We start from the raw sequence: 27,962 nt of genomic DNA on the forward strand, positions 1-27,962 counted from the left end.
GATAAAAAAACATAATATGTCACTCTAATTATAAGTTAAACATTACCTTCATGCTATATTAGAAACTTTAAAATTTTTTTAAATTTTTATTGCTACTCTGGAGTTATCCACAATATCTTTTACTCTTTATTTTGTATTAGGATTTCATTCGGACATATGATCAATTATTATTTTCCCGACTGTCGTTAAGCAAGCATTTTCCAAAATTACTTCTTGATCAGTTATTTGCTATGAGCTATCTTGCTCGTGAATTTGTTTGAATATACCTTCAATTATCATTTTCACATCTGTACTTGGGCGAGTGTTCATTGTTTATAGTTTTACGTCAATTGTTCTTACGACTGCTGTTTCTCGTGAATATTTTCAAAATTCTTTCGGAAAGTATTTACTGCAAGTACTTTTCCATCATTTGTTCCCACGACTATTTCTTGTGTTAATTTCATTTAGGCTTACAATCATAAACTCTGCTTTCTATGAATTTACTTTGAATCTCTGTTATAATATTATTAAAACATTGTTAATCTGTAAAATTTCATGTCATTAAACCCAAAAAATATTTTAAAGTTATTATGCCTCACTTTCGAGGACCCAGTGTACAATATAGAATCTAGAATAACAGATGAAGAAAGATTATTCGCTTCTCAACTTGCAGATTTGATAAAAGACGCTATCAATTTTGATATATTTAAAGAGACTTATGATACTTTGAACTGTACTGATGCTAGTGTGATTCCTGATGCTGTTTTAGTTGAAGACAATCCAGAAGATGTTTCGGAAGTTATGCAAGACGATACAAAATTCAGAGAAATTGTAGACATTGATTATAAGAAGAGAGTAATTGAATTTTGGCGATCTGAAAAGAAAAGAAGGAATATAGAATCAGTTAAAAACCGATTTAAAAAAGTTATAAATGTAACACAATTGTACCGATGGGAAGCACAAGTTGCTGAGGGTGGGTCAAGGATTGATAAATTGTTATATCTCTCAATACGTTCTAGAACAATTTAACAGCGCATCTGATCGAAATTTATCCATTCACGATTTAGATCTAAAGAGATGGGCCTTGAAAGCAAAAGAGGTAGTTCATTTGCCTTCTCAATTATTTACGGCTTCATCAAAATGGATACACAACTTTAAAATACAACATGGTATTGTTTCAAGAAAAATAAATAAATTCGTGACACAAGCGCATATTTTAAATAAAGCAGAACTATTGGAACAATCTTCCAATTATGTGAGTCAAGTTAAACTAGAGATAGACTTGCTAGGAACAGCAAACGTTTACAATTCAGATCAATCAAGGTTCAATTTGGAAACACATGCTGGTCGTACATTAGCCTCAAAGGGTTCTTTGAAAGTGGAGTGTCTTGCTCAATCTTTGAATTCCTTGACTCACAGTTACACAATACAATCTTTAATATCTGCCGATGGTATCTTGAAATCCCCTTTATTAATAGTTCTGCAAGAAACAAGTGGCCGTTTCGGACCAATAATACAGAAGTCAATATACAAAGCAGATAATATCCTCGTTTTTGCCACAAAATCTGGAAAATTGACATCCGACATTGGGTTATAAATGGTTTGAAGATGTCTTCTTGCCAGCATTAGGCAAGAAGTCTATTTTGTGTTTGGACCCTTGGTCAGGACAAACAAAAAAGAAATTTGAAAATATAGACAAGGGTAATAAAGAAGTAAAAATTTTTACAATTCCTGCGGGAACAACTGGCTTCACTCAACCATTGGATGTCTACATATTCAGACCGTGGAAAAACTTCCTGAAACAATTTTCGGACTTAATTCTCTTATACAACTATGATATTAACCTACATTTGAGGAATAACATTCTCAAAATTCAATCATTAATCCACAATCAATTCTCATCACCCCGATTCCAAAACATGATTAAATATGCCTGGTGGAAAAGTGGATATATTGAAGAAAAACCAGATAGATGTGAAACGCCTGTTGATTTCTGTTTAAAGAATTGCGGTACAGTCTGCAAAATCTGCAATAACAGTAATAAAATGTGCGTGGTGTACTAACTCTCTGTGTATGGTGCATTTTTTTGCGATAGAAGATAAAGTTATTCCTCATTATTGCCATGAATATAAAGAATAATGCCAATTATCATGGAATTTATACTCATAGACTATGAAAAGAAATTATGAAATCTTGCCTTCACTGGCTGGATCTCGACCATATCTTGCCTTTACTGGCTGGATTTCGCTCACATCTTGCCTTCACTGGCTGGATCTCGACCATATCTTGCCTTTACTGGCTGGATTTTGCTCACATCTTGCCTTCACTGGCTGGATCTCGATCACATCTTGCCTTATTTGAATGAATAATTAACTTTTAATTCCTTTATTGATCGAATCATTGACTGATCTTGCCTTAATTGGTTGGATCAATGAACAATTTTAAATTGCAGAAGCTTGTTTTATTTACAAATCACCAACGTTCTGAATGTAAAATTTTACGCTCTATCGATTCTCGGGATGAAAAGTAAACTACTCCCTTTGAAAAACATGAAATGATTTTCAAATGACTTCAAGGTCGACTTCAAGGTCGCCATCAAGTGCATCACTTTGAACTCTACAACTTTGGTCCTAAGCACTTTTTTCAGAAAATGTATCGTTTCAAAAATAATTAGCCATAACTGTTTCCATCTCCAGGAGTTGAGGGGTGCTTTCTACCCCTAAAAATCGTGTTTAGCCGAAACAAAAAAACACGTATTTAATGTTTTTCGGTGTTTAATAAGTATGTTAAGTTTCATTCAAATCGGTGAGTATCAGTTGGGTAGTGTTACTTATAAGTGATGCGCTCCTTAGTTACGATTTACGATGCAGTGATGCGTTGCTAAGGAGCGAGGGATAAGAGGGGAGCAGCGAGCAATAGGCGTGAGCTAAAAAATCCAGCCGAAAGTTACAAATAAATCTCAGTTCGCGTATATGATAAATCGTTGGATCTTCTTATTCCTACCGTAGCATCTTTATTCCCATGCCACCATCAACTCGGAGTTTCACGGCGACTACTTGGGAGCCTTAATTTTTGCAGCATTTCTGCCGTTACGCCGTGCTTGCAGATGAACTCGATTTCTAACGATATTCTACCAATATAGCATGATGTGTCATGTTATGTTCAGTTTTTATTTAGCTTCTGTTAACATATTATGCCAACACGCAACCCAGATAGCCAAGAATGTTAAAATCACGTTTTGCCAAAGCTTTGCGACAAGGTATGCTTTAATTTTGACAACAATTGTCTAGGAAACATTTGTCTTGTTTTGGTTTGTCAAAAAGTTTGAAGCAAATTGACAGCAAAATGTTTTGTCTCACGATGCTGTAAATAATAGAAAAAGGATTGCTCGTAAATTTTACGCAAAGAAGAACACGTATGATGCTATTCACGGTGTAACACAAACTTTACATCAATTAGTAGCAAATTTTGTTATACACGCTATAATAGCAAATTTACGACAAGAACAGAGCAAACCTTATTGTACACCAGTGCTGGGATTTACTTGCACATTTCGGCCCGATTCCGTGGCTCACGCCTATTGCCCCCCACTCACCGCTCGTGCGTTAGCAACGAGTCGCCAGATATGCGTAACTAAGGACCGCGACGCTTCGTCTCAGGAGCGTTTATATGTAAGAATGCCCAAATATAATAATAAGACAATACTTTTCTAAATACAGCGCGAAAATTCTTCGAATTAAAAGTTTTTCTTCAATATTCTATAATTCATTGATATAAAATATTGAAGAAAAACTTTTAATTATAGAAAAGTATTGTCTTATTATTATATTTGGGCATTCTTATATACGGACGCTCCTGAGACAAAGCGTCGCGTTCCTTAGTTACGCGTATCTGGCGACTCGCTGCTAACGCACGAGCGGTGAGTGGGGGGGCAATAGGCGTGAGTCACGGAATCGGGCCGAAATGTGCAAGTAAATCCCAGCACTGTTGTACACAATATGATAACATATTTATGAAAAAAACAGAACAAAGTATACTCTGACACAACGAGATGCAAAATTCACACAAATAACAGAGCAAACCTTGCCATGCATGGCATGACAGCAAATTTACAATTTTACTTTATTACAAACTTTACAAAAATATAGTATTCAGCCGATAGTTCGCTTGTTCATCGTTATGCGACGCGCTATATGCATCCATCTCGTATTTGATTTTTAGTCATGAGAAGTATATAAAGCTTGCAAAAAGCAACTGACAGAAGATCAAAAATATAATTATTTCTATCAGTTCAATTACTGATACAATCCTAAACATAGGGAATTAAGATATTGGACTGATTGTCTCTCTTAGATCGGGCACATAAATGTTTAAAAAAGTTTAAATCCGTTTATTGTTTACTTAAAATGTAAATATATATATATATATAAAATTCATATATTCATTATATTATGAATTCATTTCCTATTATTCATATATTATCATCATCTCATAATTATAATAAATGCCACCTAAGACTCTTGTCTGCTCGGTCGCATATTCTTAAACGAAAACATGATGGATTGCTTCACAAAAAATATTCTTCTCTGCGAGATTTATCGTTCCTCAGAGTTTGTCGCAGAGTTTTTGAATCATCCTATACATAGAATGATCACAAATTTGCTATCATGCCGTACACGGCAAGGTTTGGCCTATTCTTGTCACAAATTTGTTGTCATTCCGTGCACGGCAAGGTTTGCTCTATTCTTGCCATAAATTTGTTATCATGCCGTACACGACAAGGTTTGCCCTATTTTTGCCACAAATTTGTTGTCATCCCGTGCACAGCAAGGTTCGTCCTGTTCTTGCCACAAATTTGCTGTCATCCCGTGCACAGCAAGGTTTGTCCTGTTCTTGCCACAAATTTGCTGTCATGCCGTGCACGGCAAGGTTTACTCTATTATTTGCGTAAAATGTGCATCACACTATTGCGACAAGCCTTGCCAGCAAAAACTAAGCTTTTTCCGGACACACCTTGTTACAATTTTGCTGTAAAGGCATACTCGGGTTTGCTGCAAACTTTGCGCAAAGTTTGCATCATTTTGCTTGCTGGGAATTCTTTAAATTTATTATTTTTATATCAAAAACTTCTGCTTAAATTTTGCAGCATTTTTTGTAGTATACATATAATGATGCAAAGATTGTTTGTTTTTTGTTATATTTTTGCCGGCACTGATTGAACTAGCAAATCATGCGCAACTCCTGTCAGACTTCTAACGATATAATATGTAATGCATAATTTGCAATACATGATCGGGCAAACTTGGCTATCTGGGTAAGTGGCGATTAAATCGGTGAGGTGTGATCTTTTATGCATATTTACCTATTGTACAATTTAATTGTTAATAATTTTCAATAAACAAAGAGCTAAAACCTTTTGGATGTTACTCAGGATCATGATCTTGATATTTGTTGTCAACATTAAGGTCATTGGAGGTGAGTCTCCTAAAGGTACAATTATTTCACGTGCCGCTAAAACGAGCAATTGAAATGACAGATTTGTTGCCTGTTGTCCAGTGGCTACTATTTTGTAGTTCAAACAGGTTCAATTACAAAGCATTATCGCTCAAACATTATGTGAAACTGATGCTGCCATGTTGATTGTGTGTACCGAGAACACATAACCTTGCAAAATAAGACCCTGCGCATAATAGAGAAAATATTATAAATAGAAATAAATATTTAGAATTATTTTCAAACAAGGGAACGGAATGGATTAACATGTAATAAATTAAAAATTAGAAATAATTAATCCATTCCGTTTCCTTATTTGAAGTAAAATAATTCCAAATTGTTTTTTCTAATATTTAACATTTTATTCCTATGCCTAATATTTTCTCTATTGCCTAACTAAAGAATATTAAAGATGAATCATAAAAAATAGAAATAAAAATAAATAATTATAAATAATTCATGCATCTTGCACTTTCTAACTTTACACACGGAAAAGTAGCTTTATAAAATGCTCATTATGATTTTGAAACAGTAGTGCAATCCAAAATTTTTTTAGGATAGTTTTTTTTGTGTTTGACATGTCAACAGTATTACAATAACAGCAAAAACAATATTAATATGAAATTTGATTTCATGTTCTGGAATCATTCGATTACAATTTAATATCAATTATAATATTTATTTTTTCTGGTACAATACCACAACTGTTTATAACATGTTAATATTGAAAGTGCTAATAAAACCAAAAAACGTCTCTCAACTTTTAACTTTGTTGCTTTTATCCTGTTTCATGTACAAAAATTATTGTTGTAGTAGTTCAGTGACAAAAATCGTCACGTGATCCTTTTTGTCGCTCAAACGATCGGTTTCAGCGGCTCATGAAAATGCATCTTAATATGCACATTTACCATTAATTCTTTCCGAAGCCAAAATAATTAATACTAATTAATACTAGTACTTTACAAAAATGAAACTTTATTCTGTTTCTTGTTACTTAATCTAAACATGAAAATAATATCTGAAATGATCGGAATGTTTCACACTTTGTGAATGAGTGGAAACCCAATTCCGATTGGCACGAGATTATGAAAATTATCTTTGATAACGGAAATGATTAGCTCGGATTCATAATTCGCTAGTTAAAAACTCATATTTTCGATTGAAATCGTAAATAGTTACCAAATAGTCCCCTCTCTATATTTTCTAGCATTTTGGTATTTAAAGATTTTGATAAACATATCAAAAAGAGAATCGACCACTGATGACCTTGACCTTAATGGCATAAGATATCACCCATACTCCCATATAGTACAGAACATTGCAGCAATATTGCAATATTGTAGCAACATTGCGGCAATATTGCTGCAACGTTCTATGCTGTATGGGCATAGTTATGTTCCTGAGTAACATTCGAAAAGTTTTAACCGTCGTTTATTGTTTATTAAAGTTATTAACAAAAGAATGATTGAAGAACATACCAATTAATATCAGTGTTTAAAAATTTGCCGATATATCTGTAGAAAAATACATATATATGGGCGGGCAAAGAGCGAAGCCCCTTGTCACGATATAAGAAAAAGTCAATAGAATATAACAAGAATTTTATTCATTATTTGGCTGCCTAAGTTAAAATGGGTCACCCTGTATATATATACCGGGTGTTAAATTTCAAACGTAACAGGTGGAATATCTCGTAAACAATGCATTTTAGAAAAAAATGTTTCGTACCAAAGTTGTAGGGTTTCGAGGGGGACATAACATAGTAATATTCATATGACCTTGGGCGGCGTCTCCAAGATCAAGTGGAGGTAAGAATAAATTTTTTAAATGGAAACCTATATTTTTTATTATAACATCTTTTTCTACTAATTAACTTGAACAACTTTTTATCTGAAGCATTTTTTTATTTACCTAATATTTTTTAAGATATTCAAGAAAAACTTGGTAACTCTTCAGCTTACGATATTGAAGATCAAATAATGGAACAAAAGGACTCAAAAAATAAAAAAGAAAATAATTAATGAAGCAAATAAGAAATAAACTTTATTCATAAATCTTCACATTTAAAAATAAAAGAATTTTTACAAAAAGAATTTTTAGAAAGAGTATCGAAGTCAACCAAATTCTTTTTTTTTTTTTTTTAAATTCCATTAATCTAAGTGTTCAAAATGTTGTCCTCTTACATCTATGCAAGCTTGTAATTTTCGTTGGAAACCATTATGCACACTTTGTAATTCGTCTCTTGAAATTCTTCCGCACGCTTCGCGTATTCGTTCTATCATATTTTCTCTTGTAGTTGGAGGATTAACATAAACAATTTCCCGGATTCTACCCCACAAATAATAATCTAGGCAAGTCAGATCAGGTGATCTGGGAGGCCAAGACACTGGACCTCCCCGACCTATCCATCGGTCAGGAAAAATAACATTCATGTGTTGTCTGACGATTACACTAAAGTGGCAAGGTGCTCCGTCAAGTTGCATCCACATGTTCTGTCGAAGGTTTAGAGGCAAATCTTCCAGAAGAGGAGGTAGTTCCTCAACCAGAAAGTTCAAAAAAATTCGTCCGTTAACGATATTATCGAAGAAAAATGGGCCGATAATTGTGTCACCAATAATGGCACACCACACATTCAACGACCATACATGTTGATGATCAATTTGTCTTAACCATCTAGGATTTTGGTCGCTCCAATAATGAAGATTATGACGATTCACATGGCCACTGTTATGAAATGTAGCTTCATCGCTCCACAATATTTTAGAAAAGAACATTTCATCTTCTTCATAGCGCTGTAAGGCCCATCGGCAAAATTCTAATCTTCTATTATAATCTTCCTGCGTTAATGCTTGGTGTAAGTGGATATGATATGGATGTTGGTGTTGACGACACAAAATATTCCAAACATTTACGTTGGATGTTCCAAGTTCCCGTGACAATTGTCGTGTACTGTAATGAGGGTTCACAGTAATTGCTGCTAAAACGTTTATTGTCATTCCCTCATTACAAACTGGACGAGGCCGATTTATATTGCGGTGAGCGGCAAAAGTTTCGTGCTCTCCTGAACGATAAAATACACGAATGAAGACCATGGGAGATGGATAATGGAGCCTATTATAGTATCTTTGACGGTAAACTCTAGCAGCTTCTCTAGCATTTCGTCTACATTCACCATAAATTAAAAGCATGTCACGATATTCCACATCAGTATAACGCACCATAACGGCAAGTGAAAAAAGAATAGAAAATGGAAACACAATTTACTCTAATGACCACATTAGTCGCACTACTGTAACTGATTTAAAAAGTTACACATTCCCACCTTCTTCCGTAAATATGAAAGTCCGTGCATTGGCGCTGACGATACAACAAAAAATGTAAACACACTGAGTGCTCAGTCTATCTGTTATGTGTTTTTTCTGATCGACTACAATACATCTGCTTGAAAGTCAAATGACAGAAGGAAAAGATTCAGAAAAGAAAAAATGCTTTATTAATAAATCTTTAAATAAAAAAGACAGAATTTTTACATAGAAAAACATGTTGAAAGAATTACCAAGTTTTTCTTGAATATCTTAAAAAATATTAGGTAAATAAAAAAATGCTTCAGATAAAAGTTGTTCAAGTTAATTAGTAGAAAAAGATGTTATAATAAAAAATATAGGTTTCCATTTAAAAAATTTATTCTTACCTCCACTTGATCTTGGAGACGCCGCCCAAGGTCATATGAATATTACTATGTTATGTCCCCCTCGAAACCCTACAACTTTGGTAGGAAACATTTTTTTCTAAAATGCATTGTTTACGAGATATTCCACCTGTTACGTTTGAAATTTAACACCCGGTATATATATATACCCAGTCAGCCAGGTCTGTTCTAACAGATATTGTCAAGTGCTTGCTACAAATTATTGTCAGCAAAAAGGCTACAAATTTGGTACAAGAGTTGTTATTACCGATTAAGCTGGCAGATTGCCGGCAAGAATCAAGCAATGCTTGCTAATATAACTACACAGCAAATTGGCGGCAGAAACCGAGCAAAGCTTGCTGACATGACTGACATCAGATTGTCGGCAAAAACTGAGCAGGATCTAGAGTGCGCAATCTGATGGCAAATTGGCAGCAAAAACCGAACAAAATCTGCAGCTTATTACAAAGTATTATAAAATAGTTCAGTCGCTTATCGCTATGCGGCGCGTTATTCATTATCTATACCCGTATTCAAATTCTTGTCATGAGTGTATATAAAGCCTACAAAATGCTAATAATATTATAATATATATATTTCTATCAGTTCAATTTTTGACACAATTCTTATACAGGAAATTCAGATATTGAATTGATTTTTTGCAAATCGGACAGATAATTGTTCGATTTTCACTTATTCAAACAATTTCTGTCCAAAAAGATCTTTAATTTTATAAATTAAGTTATTTGAATTTACCTATATGTTTTAACATATTAATATATGATTTTGTATAATGTCTAATTATCTAATGGTCATTTTATGACCATAACTTATCATCATTTTGTTACTTAGGGTTAAGGCTTTAAATCTATTTAAATATATACTTTTATATGAATGGCCAAAAGCTGCAGAATTTGTTCGGTTTTTGCTGACAATCTGCTATCAGATTGTCTTGCGCAGATCTTGCTCGATTTTTGCCATCAATTTGACGTCAAATCATGTCAAGCTTTGCTCGGTTTTTGCCGTCAATTTGCTGTCAGGGTATGTCAACAAGCTTTGTCACCAAAACACAAGCTTAATGCGGACACAGATGGCACTGGATTTGTTACCAAGTTTTGAGCGAATTTGATGCCAATTTGGCAACAATTTGTTATCAAATTGCTTACTGGGTATATATATATAGTCTATATTTTAATATAATTGTAAAACTCACAAAAAAATATATACATATATATATATGTATATATAAATAATATATGATACTCAATTGTATTCTTATCTGGACAATTCTTGTATAGATACACCATCAGTTTCGCTATTGTTGGCGCGTAACTTAGTACGAGATATTACAATGTTTTTTGTACATTATAAAGTTATGAAATGTTAAATAAAAAAAGATTTTCTGTGTAAAGCATGTTATTTATCAAACCTTTAGTTTCTTTCCAACTATTGTATCCTAAGTTTTGTTTTTAATATAAACAACACATTTTTTAATGGGAACAAATTCTGTCATTCATTTTTACAATGAAAGAGTTAAAATGCGTTCAATTGCATATATAACAATTATATATAATAAGAATATATAAAGAATCCTAAAGGAGAGAAATACATATTTAAGTAAAATATTTTAAAATTGGTGAGTACAATACTCAAAATCGAACAATTAATACATGTAATCTAATTAAGCAGTAATAATCTGGAATAAAAAAAATCAGGGCTAATATATTTTCACAATAAAATATTTACATTTTAACTTACAAATATATCCTTGGAAAAAGATTGATAATCTTTAAAATAATATAACAGAATATAAGAAATAGAATTATCGAATCCATAATAGCTGTCCATTAAAATAGATTTTAATTTTACAGAAAATGTCACCTAGTCAGCTTATATTTTTCCTTTTTCTACTTATTGGTGATCTTTCGATTCAGTGATTATTTTGGATTACCGAATCCATCAACTCACACGAATCTCGTTGTAATGGTTCTCACATTAAAATTACCTGGATTAGCATTCGAAATCAATTCGGCGGCTACAGCACCAAGCAATGATATTCAAGGAGCAAATTCAGATGCATTCAAGAAAATTGCCTTTATGGATGTGATACATTATAGTTTTAGTTATATGGGTGTTTTAACAGGTAAGATCTGATAAACAAGTTTAGATGAACTATACTTGTTTGGAAATGTTTTAAATAATAAGATAAATTACATTTAAAATTTTTATAGGTCCATACTACCGTTACAGGACATATTGGGATTCTCTACATAGACCATTCTCTAATTATGTTGATCCGTGGCCGCTCACTTATTACAAACTAAAACAGATTGTAGCGTTTATTGCACTCTTTCTAATAATGAGTCATCTATTTCCCAGCGATGTAATATTCATTACGTTCATTATATTCACATTACAATATAAAAAGAGTCGAAATATATATAACTCTAGAATAATTGGAAACTAAATGATCTAAATTTTATTATATAAAAAATAAGATATATTTATACATCCTTTTTTTCTAAAATATAAAAATTATTTGATTTGATCGGAAAATATGAAGAAAGAAGAAATGGGCAAGATGATAGCAGATCTTTTGACTCAAAGATAATTTTAGAGATTTACGATGTCAAAAGAGCTAAATCTATTAATATTTCATATAATAAAATTAATAAATCTCTCTCTCTTTTAATATTTCTTTTAATAACATTGAAAAAAATGTTTATTTCTAATAGACATTTTTATCTATAGCAGATCTCAGATGCAACAAAAATTACTTAAAATAATTTTGTTGTCAAAATCTAAAACTTTTATTTGAGTCATATATTTTGCAAAATGGGGTCTAGAAACTCATCAAGAATGGACATTCTTCTTAATTTCTCAATTGCGAATAATGATAATATGATACATTAATAGATATAATAAGTTTAATAATATGTACTTCTCTTCCAATTTCAGTATACACAAAAGATAGAATTTGAAGAACTCAGTTTTCTGTATAGATTTCTTTATATGTATCCCACTTTCGCCTGTTTTCGATTGAGAATGTATATTGGTATGGCTCTGGCTGAATGCGTCTGTCAAATGTCAGGACTAGGAGCTTACCCAGTTTGCTGTCAATCTGCACCTGGTCTGGGTCCGCGCGATTATAAAACAGTTGAAAAGCTGTAAGATAATTTTCTTTTTATATACATATATATTTCTTTCTCTCTTCTTCTCTCTCGCGTTTTTATCACTCTTTTCTTTTCCCTGTCTCATCCATTTTTCATTTCCGTATTATCTCATTTTCAATATATTCAGATAGTTGTTCTTTCATTAGCTAATTAATCATCGACTTTATTACATTTATATGCAGATATTCCTAATTATTAAAGTTAATTAAATCTTCTAAAAATAAATAATTATAGGCATTTTATTTTAAGATTTGAGAATAAAAACTGTTTACTATATATGTGAACATATATGTGATACAAAATATTTAATAAATAATGATATTTATTCAATTAACTTTGCTATAGATGAGAAATATTTATCAAAACAGAATATTTATACCAAATAATATCATTAAAGCCATTTTAATTACAAAGATAATAATTTTCTATTATCTCATTATTATTATATTATTAATAAGATATAATCTAAATTATATCATTGGTAAATTCCTACAATATTATGTCTTTTTACATCTTACAGAATACTAAGATTGACTTAAGGAAAAATAATAGATTTAAAAATAATTTATTAGGTCCTTTGATCATAAAAGAGCGAAAATGGAAGTGCAAGATTTTGAAACGGTGCATAACATGAACATATGGCAAGTGGAATCTTCTCCATTTGTTAGACATACAATGAAAATATGGAATACGTGTATACAATATTGGATGGCTGTATGCATTTACAAAAGATTCCCCTATAAAAGTTTAAGAACTGTCGTTACATTGACTCTCTCCGCTCTGTGGCACGGTTATGCTGCAGGCTATTATTTTTGCATCTGTCAAGTTCCGCTCTATTTATCCTTTGAGGATATCTGCGTTAAATTTTACAACCAATGTGAAGAAAACGGATTTGTGAGTTACTCATATATAATAATTTTAGATATATCATATATAGGGGAAAGTAGGGTAAAACCAGATACTTCTTTGGATTACTCTTCCTACAAAAAATCAGAGGGCAAAAAAAGTCTACTGAGTAGTAGTAATGTTTAGTGGACCTTGAACTATGAGGAAATGAGGCTAGTTGCTGAAAAAAAAAATTTAATTACCAAGGATAACAAGATTTTTTGAAGAAGTCAAAATACCCGGTTTTGTCCCACTGGTAGGGTAAAATCGGATACCTATTTGAAAGCATGTAAAGCAATTACGAAATCTTGATTTATTTTGATTAAAATACAATACAGAAATGTATTCTATAAACAAAAATCACAAATAAAGATATCCTCTTGCTCTACATTGTTGCAAGACTTTTTTTATTTAATTTCTTAACTTTAGGAGTCTCAAAAAGCTTTTTTTAGTAGTTTCTTTTTTTGAGTGGCAATCTCCATTTCCAATTGCTTTTTGGAAAAAGACAAAATCAGGATAGCAATTTTTCTTCTTTTCATTATATGAGATGTGTAGGTACTCGGTTTTGCCCCAACACGAAGAAAATAACACGCGGTGGCTGTATATTCTAGTAGCGTATAAAGTGACGATCGAATCTAGTGTGATATACTCTCTAATACGTACAGAATGCAATGCTGCATTTACCGAAATATAAGCTCTGTGGACAAAAAGTTCACGACGATTCGATTGCCCCGATATCGATTTTTTTTTGGCCTGAAAATTTTGGACTTCTTTTAAAAAAGAAATATCGTTCGTACATGGGCATGGTTCATCTTAAAATAATAATGGCGTTAATCTACAACTAATAGCACGAGTTGATCAAAGATAGTAGCACTCATCACGAAGAAATAGAGGTATCCGATTTGACCCATCTACCCGGTTTTACCTTACTTTGCTCTATACACACACACACATACACGCACGCGCGCACACATGTGCGCGCGTGCACACACTCACGTACACACATAAGGTGTCTAATAGTAATTGTATCACTTCTCATGTGCAAGTAGAGTCTGTTATATACTGAGTGAGAAAATCTACCATTTTGCGATTTTCGCAATAATAAAAAATAAATAAAAAATTAACCAATTCACGCGAATATTAGTGCGTGGCGAGAAGCGACAGCCTACTATTACAATTGTTAAATATGCAGCTGCTCGATGCAAATTCATATCTTTTCTTAAAAACAACTATGTGTTATTTTATACTAATTGATTCCTTTCATTATTTTGTGCATAAAAGTATTGAGGTAAGATAATAAAAAAATGAATATTTTATGACATATTTTGGTAAATGGTTAGATCCAGATAGCTAAGAATGTTAAAAACACGTTTTGCGACAAGGTGTGCTTTAATTTTGACAACAATCGTCTAGCAAACATTTGTCTTGTTTTGGTTTGTCAAAAAGTTTGAAGCAAATTGACGGCAAAATTTTTCATCTCGGTGCTGTAAATAATAGAAAAAAGTTTGCCTGTAAATTTTACGCATAGAAAAACACGTATGATGCTATTCACGGTGTAACACAAACTTTAAGTCAATTAGTAGCAAATCTTGTTATACACGCTGTAATAACAAATTTACGACAAGAACAGAGCAAACCTTATTTATATTAAACCTTATATTGTACAGAATATGATAATATATTTATGAAAAGAACGGAGCAAAGTATACTCTGGCACAACGAGATGCAAAATTCACGGAAATAACAGAGCAAACCTTGCCATGCACGGTATGACAGCAAATTTACAACTTTACTTTATTATAAACTTTACAAAAATATAGTATTCAATAGTTCGTTTGTTTATCGTTATGCGACACGCTATATGCATCCATCTTGTATTTGATTTTTAGTCATGAGAAGTATATAAAGCTTGCAAAAAGCAACTGGCAGAAGATTAAAAATATAATTATTTCTATCAGTTCAATTACTGATACAATCCCAAACATAGAGAATTCAGATATTGGACTGATTGTTTCGCTTAGATCGGGCAGATAAATGTCTAAAAAAGTTTAAATCATCCGTTTATTGTTTACTTAAAATGTAAATATGTATTTATATATATATATATATTGTTGCGTCCGCGGATCGAAATCGATATAACTCGAATCCGCGTGACACAACCGACACTCGCGTACCGCAAGTAAATAATTAACACTCCTTTGAAAGAACGAAAGGAACTTTAATATAATAACACAGAACACTATTATACAAGGAACACAGAACAATAACGGTTATCGTAATCTCGAATACGTCCGCCCGGAGTGACATCCGTCGCGAGACTCTAAGATGGCCGATCTCTCTTCAGATGAACGCCGTTGTTTAACAACAACCCTTAGCAACGTTCTCCCGGAGACGGGTACAGCAGATTCAGGAATAACGGTCACAGACGACCCGCAGGGACGCAACAATATATATAAAATTCATATATTCATCACATATTATGAATTCATTTTCAATTATTCATATATTATCATCATCTCATAATTATAATAAATGTCACCTAAGACTCTTGTCTACGCGGTCGCATATTCTTAAACGACGCATCAAAAAAAAAGGTGGATTGCTTCACAAAAAATATTCCTCTCTGCGAGATTTATTGTTCCTCAGAATTTGTCGCAGAGTTTCTGAATCATCTTATACAGAAAATTACCTATCAAATTTGCTATCATGCCGTGCACGGCAAGGTTTGCTCTATTCTTGCTACAAATTTGCTGTCATGCCGTGCACAGCAAGGTTTGCTCTATTCTTGCCACAAATTTGCTGTCATGCCGTGCACGGCAAGGTTTGCTCTATTCTTGCCACAAATTTGCTGTCATTCTGTGTACAGCAAGGTTTGTCCTGTTCTTACTATAAATTTGCTATCATCCCGTGCATGGCAAAATTTGCTCTACTCTTGCCACAAATTTTCTTTCATGCCATGCACAGCAAAGTTTGCTCTATTATTTGCGTAAAATGTGCATCACGCTATTGCGACAAGCCTTGCCAGTAAAAGCTAAACTTTTTGCGGACATATCTTGTCACAATTTTGCTGTAAAGGCATGCTCGAGTTTGCTGCAAAGTTTGCATCATTTTGCTTGCTGGGATTAACTTACAGATCGCTTTCCTTTTGTTTTATATTGTAGAGAGTATATTACGTTAAAGTGCGAATTCATGGGACGCTCGTTTCAGCGTTGCATGTGGTCACGTCTTTCGACTCGATGCTAGTGTCAAGAAAAGAAAGCTGGATTTCCTCAGCTTCAGCGTCAAGCCGTGCTGTTAACCATAAACATTGCTTAAAAAAATCCTTTTTACTTATCCTACTTTTTACTACAATTTTACTAAAATTGTATGGTTTTGAGGGGAACATAAGATAGTGTCATTGGTTTGACCTTGGATGGCATCGTTAAAGTCAAGTCAAGGACATCTTTAATTTCTTAAATGAAACCCCCTATTTTTTATTACATATTCTTATAGCTTATGTCGAGAGCTTCCCAAAACACTATAATAAAGTATTTTTTCATTGAGTACTTTTTGAGTTATTTTATATTTTAATCTGACATATTTTAATATAAAAAACTAAATATTTTATGAGATATTTTAAAATATTTAGTTTTCGATAATCTTACCGTAATACTTTTATGTACAGAATAATGAGACAAATCAATTAGTATAAAACAATAATTGTTTTTAAGAAAATTACTTACAATGTATTTTTTTAAACATTTGTTTTTCTTGCAGTGTCCCGCAATGTGATGTCCACACTGAAACTATGTATTCTTTTTGTTATTCTAAGTCAAAAAGTCTTAATACACATATGCCCTAACCGATTGTTTCAAAGTTATAGCGAAAAAACAAAATTGCATAAAATAAGAACAATATTATTTATTAAAGATAATATTATTTATTGATAATTAAACAATAATTAAACGATAATTAAACAATAATTTACTTTATAAATTACTTTATAAATTGTTCAAAGTGATCACCATTTTGGTCTACACACACTTCTGCTCTTTGACTTATTGATGTTGTAGAACACAAAAGAAGTTCCGCATCGTTACGTATATTATTACAAGCGTCTCTAATTTTATTTAATAATTGCTGCCGATTGACTGGCTTATCCGCATAGACTAGAGATTTCATGTGCCCCCACAAAAAATAATCCAGAAGAGATAGATCAAGAGATCTTGCAAGCCAATTTATTGGATCTCCCCTGCCAATCCAGCGCTCAGGAAATTTTTCATTTAGATATCTCATAACAATTCTGTTAAAGTGAGGTGGTGCTCCATCTTGTTGAAACCACATTTATGTTCTGATGTTTAAAGGCAGATCTTCAAGATGTTCGGGCAACTGTTCTTATAATAAATGCAAGTATCGTTCAACATTTAAATGATCTTCAATAATGATGGGCCCTATTAGATGATTACCGATTATACCGCACTAGATATTCACTGAAAATCGATTTTGAAAATGTGTTTCAGTAATAACATGAGGATTTTCTTCTCGTGATGACCAAACGTGTGAGTTTCTATTATTTGTAATGCCGTCTCTCGTAAAAGTAGCTTCGTCGGTAAATAAAATTTTTGTATGTATTTGCCGATTTCTTAAAAGCCAATGACAAAAATTGACATGTGCAGGGTAATCATTTGGTTAAAGAGCTTGAACATTCATAAAATGAAATGGATATAAATCAGAATCACGCAGTATTTTCCAAATTGTTGTTTTAGAGACGTTAGTTTGCGCCGAAAGTCGTCTGATACTAATAGTAGGAGTTTTGTCCACCGTTGCTAGTATCGCATCCTCGATTGGACGATGTCGCCTTAATGGTCTCTCAAGATTTTTATTTGGGACCTTACCAATAGATTTGATGCTTCGGTGGACATTGCTAAAAACTCTTCGATTAGGAAACCGTCGGTGATATTCTGTTACTGCTGCACGTGCGTTATCATTATAGAAACCGTAAATAAAATGAATATCGGCATATTCTTCATTGGATAATGTACTCATGATTGGTAGGTAAGAGAAATTTCTAAGCTATGTTTATGCGATGTTTTCATTTAAAACGACAGTCAATTTATTAATATTATCTTGCGTGGCAAGTATGGAAAACAATTAATTATATCGAGTATGAAGTTGCCGCATTTGCTTCAGCTCATCAACTTCATGCGCGACATATACTCTATTCAAAGAGAGAATAATATTGGTCTGCGCATAGGCGGGTAAAGTGGGGAGAACATGGCGACATACTCAATACCGTATACCAATATAGCCTTATTTAAACCATTCATTAAATTTCAACATATTTTTCTCGCAGTGAACTCATACTAAAAAGGACACTTTAAACTTTAAAACTACAACCTCCGATATATTACAAATAGATTAATAATTTGTATTCATCATTGTTTACCTGGCCTCGTTTATTTTTCTTCACAGGAGATGATATTAGTGGCACTACTACAATATTCAATTCTTCCATCGCACTTTTTTAGCAGAAAAACACTAAAAATACTCGCTGACGCTGCACCAAACCGTTCGAGGGTTATTTTGAAAAAATAATTGCAACTGTCAATATGTTAAATGGTCGGGGGGACTTGTTACTCGTTGCTAGCACTGGCAAACTGTATGAGCGATACGGCGATGTAGTGGGGGCTTTTTAGGCATTCTGAAAGTGGAGACTTACGCGAAACGGACGAGTTTTCGTCCGACCCGATATTATTCTCTCTTTGAATAAAGTATAGTTCGTTGTCTTCCGCATATGCCATACATACAATATTTTTTGTAATGCCTGTTATTTCCGCACTAGTGCGGTAAGGTGAGTCATAAAGATGCTTTTCTCGCATTAGTGTGAGAAATAACTACTTTTGCATTTTTTCGTTATAACTTCAAAACAAGCGACTTTAGGACATATATGTATTAAGATTTTTTGATTTAGAATGACGCAAAGAATACACAGTTTCAGTGTGGACATCACGTTGCGGGACACCCTGTATATAATATATATATATATAATATTGAAAATATTACTTTATGTCAATAACATTTTTTGAATAATTAATAAAAAAGAGGATAAGTAAAAAGGATTTTTTTAAGCGATATTTTTTTATACAGTTATTGCAGCGCCATAGCAATATTTTTTAGATCTTTTAAATTGGATTTATAAATATTTCTAAATAATAAAACATACACAAACTTTTTTAGAGCGATACTTTCAAACATTACAATATTGATACATTTATTCTGTTCTCATAATGAAATACAGGCTGGGAAAGTCTGGAGATTCTTCCTTTGGTGGGCAAAACTTACGTGCATGGCATATCTTGGCGTGCCCTTCCAATTGCTGCGCTTCCAAGAAATAATACATTTTTACAAGAGTCTGTATTTCTCCGGACATATCTTAGGACTTGGACTTTATCTGATTGTACGAATTCTGAAGCCTTATCTTCTCAAACGACGACAAACAGAAGAGCATAAGAACAAATAATTTTTTTGTTATTTTAAAAGTGCATTGACTTATTTAAAGTGAAGGTTTCTACACTAATACAAAATAAAATAGGTTATTTTGAGATTTAGCCATATTTAATTTTTTTAATCACTGATATATTAATGTAATCTCTTATAATATAAGCCTGAGATAGTTTTTGAATAGTAATTTTTCAATAGACATTACCTATATTTTTATATAATTTCCTAGTATTCCTCTTACATTTATAAACAATTCTGTAAGACTAAATATGTATTTTTTTGTATATTAAACAATACTTTAATTATATTTTAAGGCTCTCCCTAACTGTATCATATTAAATTCTGATATCCAAACCGAAAAATCATATAAATTTTCTTCTTGAAAAATAAATTAGTATTCTTTTCATATGCTATTACTTATATGTTCGATAGTATAGATTGTAAAATATACCAGAAATATACTTTTTCTACAATTCTGCATTAATTTCTACTTTGCAATAAAAATATTTACATATAGTTTCTCAAACATCCAATATCATAATTTAATATAGCGCTACAATGAGGATATAATTCTTAATTGAAAATCGATATTTAGATTAATATAGTTTGTCAACTGTGTGATGAATATAACAGTAATTTTCTCAATAATAATTAGCTTTAATATAAAACTGTATATAAGAGACAATAAAAATCTCTGTTTAATGTCTCGATTGTTAACGACGTCCGATTTTTTATTTTTTATTTTCTGTTATATAATAATTCTTGCATAGATATTATAATTTTTAATGTCGATTAATCATATATTTCTTCTGAATTTATTATTTATATAATATGTATATTATTTTTAAAGGTTTATGATAAAGGAAAAACTTGAGACTTGTATTACCCACAGAGTATTGTAACGTTCCGCTTTCTCGAGGCAGGCTAGGACAGCTCAGTCGGGATCTTGGGCTCGTGAAAGGAGTATCGAGATACAAACACGAAGTTATATATTTGTAATAAACAAGATTTATTGTATCTTTTAAGAGGTGTGTGTGTGTGGTATACAATGAGTGTGTGAATGTTCAAGATATGTGTGAGATCGCATAAGTATAAAATATACGGAGGTGCGCGTGTGTACGTTGAATGTAAGCCTGTGTACATGTATTATGCAAGTATGTACGTGCGTGAATCTATACTGGTAGGTGAGGAATTCGGGTGCGGACGGTGTTGCATACAATGCAGCGCGGTCACCTTTCTGCGTTCTTCGAGATCCGAACTATCGATTACAAATCACGCGGCGCGAATTCGGCAGGAGCCGCTAGCTATCGGGTCGTGGACCGTGCGGGCGATAATTTCGGTAGCTTCGGTGGGCGGTCCTTTGACGCATATGTGCGATGATATCGATTTCCGCGCGTCGATCGGTGTCGCGGTAGGGATGCGGGTCGTCCCTCGGCGCGGGCCTTATATCTCCGTATCTATGGCGAGTTCGGTTTGACGATGGCGGTCGACGGTGAGTCTCTTAATTCGAGCAGATATTAATTCGAGCGGATATTAAGAGCGTCGTTTAGCGGGATCGTGATGTCGATTTCTTCGGATTCAGAAGTGTTGCGGCCGACGAGTACATCCGTCCGTGGGGGAGAACTCCTCTTCACGTGAATACTGCCAGTACACGTAGATGGTCGGAAATCTGCGATGTACCAAGAACGCTCGGCAGGGTCGAGTACGTCCGATCCCGTTTTGCCTCTAACGATGATTCGGAAGGATTGCTCATTTGAGATGCCGCAAACTCTCGGCGGAGGCTGGGTACGCCCAACCCCGTTTTCCCTCTCGTAGGAGCTTTCTAAGGATCTAGGATATTCTCCAGGCGTCTTACTGACTCTGGCGGATCGAAAGATTTGGTCTCGATAAACGAAAGCGCGCTCTATTTATACGGGTTCTCGGCACGCGTCTGCGTAATTCGCCTATTGTTCTAACGGTATTTTCGTCATAGAACCGGCGCCCGCGACTCGGGTGTTTCCGGTATCGGTCTGTCGGTACCCGAGCGCATCACCGGCTCTTGACGGTTACGCGCGCCTAACAGTGATTCGATATTTACGCGCTTTGTCTCTCGTTTAAAAAATGGGCGCTCAGCGCCACCACATTTTGCCCGATCGGTGTTCGTCGGACGGTGGACTTCCGGCGGATGGCGGCCGGGTAATAATGGAGGGTAACGGTGGAGTGCATCGTTACAGTATAATGATATTAATGATCTTATATTATGATGAATGAATGATTCCACGTCGTCTTACTAGACATATAGGACTGAACCCTTCCCATAATATTAGCAACATAGGGCTGAACAAGAGAAAATTCCTGCAAAACAATTGTTACGGGATGTCTTCACTATGAAAGTACCCAATTGTTGTACACTTTTGCTTATGTTTTAGGTGTGTAATTAAATATAACTGTGTAATCTATTCATTATGAAATGGAGATGGCATAACATTAGTATTGGTAAAAAGACATATGAAAAGACTACAAAAGAAGTACCAGGAATTACTAAATTAAACACAAAGCCTTACTTACAATTAGTAAACCAAACTTATTATTAAAGGAGTTCTCTTATAAAACATAAAAGTAGTAAAGATGTGTATAGCGTAATTTTAACATCTTGGAAAACTAGTTGCATAAAATTTCATGTAGTTTTAAGAATAATTTCTTTGATATTATATACAGGCTGTAAATAAATCCCTCTCCTCCTCTCTGAGATATTTCCGTTTATGAATTATCTTTAAATAAAAAAAGTATCCTTAACAGCACATGATATCATACGAATATTCTATATTTATACTGAATGTACTGTGATCATACGTAATTTACTGAGAACATTCATATAATATCTCTGTAAACGTTATTTATCGTATATTCTCAAGATATACTCAGAGTATACCCAGCAAGCAAAATGATGCAAACTTTGCGCAAAGTTTGCAGCAAACCCGAACATGCCTTTACAGCAAAATTGTAACAAGGTGTATCCGGAAAAAGCTTAGCTTTTGCTGGCAAGGCTTGTCGCAATAGTGTGATGCACATTTTACGCAAATAATAGAGCAAACCTTGCCGTGCACGGCATGACAGCAAAGAACCCCGCACTAATCATATGGAAAATCTGTCCCGGTCAAATCAATTGGTTTTTACATATGTTGTAGCTTATGACCTACTGAACAAAAGATGTAATGGGCACAAAGCTCAATAATGGACAGTTATCGAGTTATAACCAGTCAAACATGAAAAATTCGGACTGCCGAATAGTCAAATCTCGAAAGGTATTGATTTTTTTGAAAAATGTTTGAAACAAACATAGTAGGGTTTTACAAAATCTGTTAGTTGGTGACATTATTTGTGAATTTTGAATGACCTTGAAAAGCTCCGTGAACAAAAATCTTCCACAAAAATGCCTATTTTTTATTATATTCGTGTAGCTAAATTCGAGACGTTTTCAAAATATTTTTGATGAACCTTTTTTCTACTAAAACTTCTTGAGAACTAATATACACGATTTACCATCTCTGGTTATGAGCGTAGAGTTATGTGTAGAGCGCTCGGTTCACGATTCCGTAATGCTACAAAACATCAAATATTTATAGCTTACAACATAAGAGATGCAGATAATATAGAATCTATATTATAGATGATGAGAGGGAGGCGATTTTTGGTTATTACTGCACCTGTAAGTCAGGCGCACGGACTGTGGGTACATGTGCACATGTAACCAGCGTATTGTGGTATTTAGGATATGCACGACACCAGCCCAATGTTCGTTATCCCTCTTCATCATTATTGAACACAATATTAGATGCCGCTCAGAGACCACCACAGCAGGATCCAAATAATGAGTAATATACAATAAAATCATTTATTTTATTACCCCACACATACACACACACACACATACACATACAGCAGAGAGGGTTTGGAGTCAAAAAATACTACGGGAGTGACGAACCGTGGGGTCCTTATCTCTGCTGTGACACATAAAGATTTTTGTTCACGGAGCTTTTCGTCATTCAAAATTCACAAATAATGTCACCAACTAACAGATTTTGTAAAACCCTACTATGTTTGTTTCAAACATTTTTCAAAAAAATCAATACCTTCCGAGATTTGATTATTCGGCAGCCCGAATTTTTCATGTTTGACTGGTTATAACTCGATAACTGTCCATTATTGAGCTTTGTGCCCATTACATCTTTTGTTCAGTACATCATAAGCTACAACATATGTAAAAACCAATTGATTTGACCGGGACAGATTTTCCATATGATTAGTGCGGGGTTCTTTGTGGCAAGAACAGGACAAACCTTGCTGTGCACGGGATGACAGCAAATTTGTGGCAAGAACAGGACAAACCTTGCTGTGCACGGGATGACAGCAAATTTGTGACAAGAATAGGGCAAACCTTGCCGGGTACGGCATGATAACAAATTTATGGCAAGAATAGAGCAAACCTTGCCGTGCACGAGATGACAGCAAATTTGTGACAAGAATAGGGCAAACCTTGCCGTGTACGGCATGATAGCAAATTTGTGATAATTCTCTGTATAGGATGATTCAGAAACTCTGCGACAAACTCTGAGGAACGATAAATCTCGCAGAGAAGAATATTTTTTGTGAAGCAATCCATCATGTTTTCTGACGCGTCATTTAAGAATATGCGACCGAGGAGACAAGAGTCTTAGGTGGCATTTATTATAATTATGAGATGGGGGACTTGGTTAGAGGGCGTGTGAGCGAGTGAATGCGTGTTGGGTATGTGAGATAGTTTTAGTTGTATTTAAGTGTAAAGCGAGTAAGTAGGAGCGTGTAAGTTAAGTAGGATAAGAGAGCGGAAGGAAAGGAAGGGTAGCGAAGGAAGGAAAGTGTAGCAGTACAAGAGAAAGGAAGATCTTTGGAGATAAAGAGTAGCGACGAAGTTTTGGGGTTAGGATGGCAAAGAGAACGGGCAACATGGAGAGTGCCGGTAAGGAAGGAATGAATAGGAACGGGAAATTATTACCAGAGGTAGGTAAAACAAAAAGGAGAGTTACGTTTAGGGAAGAAAAACAGGAAGGTAATATAGAGTTAGAATTAAGAAAATTAAAAGAATGGGTAAAAGAGGAAATTAATGGAATAAAGGAGAGTATAAAGGAGAGTTTAAAGGAAGGTATAAGAAATATGGAGAGGAATGAGAAAGTCTGGGAGGTTAGATTGAGCAATATCGAAGAAGGAATAGGAAGAATGGAAAGAGATGTGGAATATCTAAAGCGGGAATACAATATTGCAAGTGAAGAGGGGGAGGTATCAGATAGTTATGTAGGAGAAAGTAGGGAAAGTAGAAGTAGGAAAAGCAGTTTCAGAGGTTCGGGGAGCTCGGCAATAAGTGAAGATAGATTGAGTAGTAAGGAAGTAGAGAGGTTGAGAAGAATGGTGACAGAGAAAGAAAGGGAAGGGAGGAGGAATAATATAGTAATAAAAGGGATAGATGTAAAGGAATTAGATAAAGATAGGAGGGAATGGGCGAAAGATTTCCTGAAGAGCAGACTGGGAGTAGCGTGTGGAATAATAAGCGTGAGAATAAGTGGGCCTGTGATAATAGTCAAAATAGATAAAGAGGAGGACAAGAAATGGGTGATGAGAAATAAAAATAGGTTAAAAGGGGGAAAGATTTTTATAGAAAATGATTTAACGTGGGAGGAAAGGAAAAGACAAGAAAGGATAGGCAGATGGATTAAAGAACAGAGAAACAAAGGGGAGGACGTGAAAGTGGGATATGCTAGAGTTAGGATAAAGGGGGTGTGGAAAGCGTGGGTGGATATAGAACGAGATTTGAATAAGGAGGATATGAGGGAAAGAGAAGGTGGGGTGGATGAGAGAGAGAAAGGAGATGTAAAGGATAATGAGGATTTTTCATAAGCCAAGGAGTGGAAAGGAATAAAAAGAGTAGTAGGATAGGTAATAGGGACAAAAGAGTCATATTTTGGAATGTCGCAGGAATAGGAAATAAGGGGGTAGATTTTTGGAGATACATTGGGAAGTATGATTTTATTAGTTTAAGTGAGACTTGGATAGATGAGGTGGGTTGGAGTAAGTGGAAGGATAGGCTGCCCAAGACACATGAATGGGGTTGTAAATACGCAGTTAAAGAAAAAAGAAAGGGAAGAGCGAAAGGAGGTTTTATAATAGGTAAGAGAAGGAAGTGGGGAAATAGAACCGATAGGATAATAGGTAAAGATGAAGAGGATTTTGTGGTTTCAGAAATTGAAGAAGGTAAGGATACACTATATATTATCTCTGTGTATAATAAGGAGAATTGGAAGAGGAGAAAATAGAGAAATGGATGGGGGGAAAGGAAAATGGGCAAATAATAGTAGGAGGCGATTTTAATATTAGAACAGGGGAATTAGGAGGAGGAGAAGAAGAGGAAGGAGGAATAGAGAGGAAAAGTAAGGATAAGACGATAGGGAATGGAGGAAGGAATTTGATAGAATATATTAAAGAAAAGAAATGATATATATTGAATGGGTCAACGAAAGGAGATTGGGAAGGGGAATATACGTATGTAGGTGCGAGGGGCAATACAGTGATTGATTACATGTTGAGCAGCGAAAGAGTGTACGAGAGAGTAGTAGATTTCAGGGTAGGCGACAGAGTGGACTCTGATCACATGCCGGTTATAGTAACGCTGGAAGATAAAGACAGAAGAGGAAGAAGAAGGGAAGAAGAAGAGGAGGACAAGAAGGAAGAAGAGGAGAAATGGAGGATTTGTTGGGATAAAGAATCCATACAATGGTATAAAGAAAACTTGGAGATGACACCATGGGAAGCAGACAGGCAGGACACAATTGAGGAAAAATGGGATAGACTTAAGTGTATGATACATGAGGCTATGATAAAGAAAAAGGTAATAACGTAAAGAAAAGAGTTGGGCCACAAAGACTGGTGGGATAAGCAATGCTCAAGGAAGAAGAGGGAGGTGCAAAGATGTTACAAGAGATGGAGGAAAGGAAGAGTAACAAGAGAGAAATATCTGGAAGAAAAGAAGAGGCTGAGAGATCTGGCAGAAAAGAAGCAAAGAGAGAACAGAGAAAGGGAAGAAAAGGAGTTGAGGAATTTAAAGAATACAACGCAAGTTTGGAGTTTTATAAATAAAAGGAGGAAGAAGAAGGAATGGAAAGCAGCAGACATAAGTAAGGAAATGTGGAGAAAGCATTTCATGAACTTGTTGGAGGGAGAAACAATAGGACAAGAGGATGAGCCCAGAATGTCTAGGGAAACTGAAGAGGAGACAATAAGGAGAGAAGGAAAGCAGACAGAAGGACAGGTGGAGGAAGAGGAAATAAGGGATGCGATAAGGAAATTAAAAAAGAGGAAGGCAGTAGGCGTAGACGGGATACCTATGGAGGCTTGGAAATTTGGTGGGGACGTAGTGAGGAAAGGCTTGGTGGAACTTATGAGACAGATTTGGAAGGAGGGGTACATACTTAAGGACTGGAGAATGTCGATAATAGTTCCATTATACAAGAGGGGAGATGCAAACATAGTAGGCAATTATAGAGGTATATCCTTGCTGTGCGCGGCATATAAGATCTACGCTGAGATTTTGAGAAACAGACTGGAGGAGGAAACAGAAAGGTTGGGTTTGCTACCAGAGAGTCAAGCAGGTTTCAGAAAAGGAAGAGCAACGAAAGATAATGTGTTTGTGTTGAACCACATAGTTCAGAGGGAAAAGATGAAAGAAAGTAAGGAAAGAAGAATCTATGCCTTGTTCGTGGACTTAAAAGCAGCCTTCGATAATGTGGAGAGAGAACAGTTATGGAATGTACTAAAAGGAAAAAAGGTAGCGGCGGACCTTGTCTGGAGGATGGAAAGGATATATGAGGAAACAAAGGTGGCGGTAAGAGTAAAGAAAGAGGTCACAGCGAAGTTTAGAACAACGAAGGGAGTGCGTCAGGGATGTGTGATGAGCCCACTTCTGTTTAATCTGTATATAGCGGATATAGGTAAGGTGCTGGAAATGCGGAACGTAGGAGGTGTACATATAGGTAATAAAAGATTATGGTCGTTAGAGTATGCGGATGATATGGTGTTTTTGGCAAAGAACAGGGAGGCATTATTAGATATGATGCAGACAGTGAGGAGGTTTTTAAATAAAAGGAATTTGATTTTATGTACAGTGAAGACGAAAGTGTTAGTTTTCAATAGAGGAAACAGAGAAAGGAAGGAAAGTTGGAAATGGGGAGGAAAAGAAATAGGAGAGGTAAATATTT

The 27,962-nt window shown here is 34.5% G+C and overlaps 1 protein-coding gene and 1 pseudogene across 1 annotated transcript in view; both read left to right on the top strand.

Annotated features, from left to right (window-relative positions):
* The window catches only part of Frj (membrane bound O-acyltransferase domain containing farjavit), a 36,501-nt gene extending 16,622 nt beyond the window's left edge, over positions 1-19,879 (top strand). The window contains exons 2-6 of the mRNA XM_070303545.1: positions 11,032-11,303; positions 11,392-11,543; positions 12,119-12,327; positions 12,906-13,227; positions 19,496-19,879. Coding sequence (XP_070159646.1) covers positions 11,032-11,303; positions 11,392-11,543; positions 12,119-12,327; positions 12,906-13,227; positions 19,496-19,717 — 1,177 coding nt within the window. The 3' untranslated portion in view covers positions 19,718-19,879. The remainder of the gene's footprint in view (positions 1-11,031; positions 11,304-11,391; positions 11,544-12,118; positions 12,328-12,905; positions 13,228-19,495) is intronic.
* Positions 310-2,647, top strand: LOC138936947 (uncharacterized; annotated as a pseudogene).
* Positions 19,880-27,962: the final 8,083 nt, after the last annotated feature.

Source organism: Polyergus mexicanus, unplaced genomic scaffold (genome assembly GCF_030449975.1).
Source record: "Polyergus mexicanus isolate NDT 795.1 unplaced genomic scaffold, iyPolMexi1.0 SCAF_10, whole genome shotgun sequence".
NCBI lineage: Eukaryota > Metazoa > Arthropoda > Insecta > Hymenoptera > Formicidae > Polyergus > Polyergus mexicanus.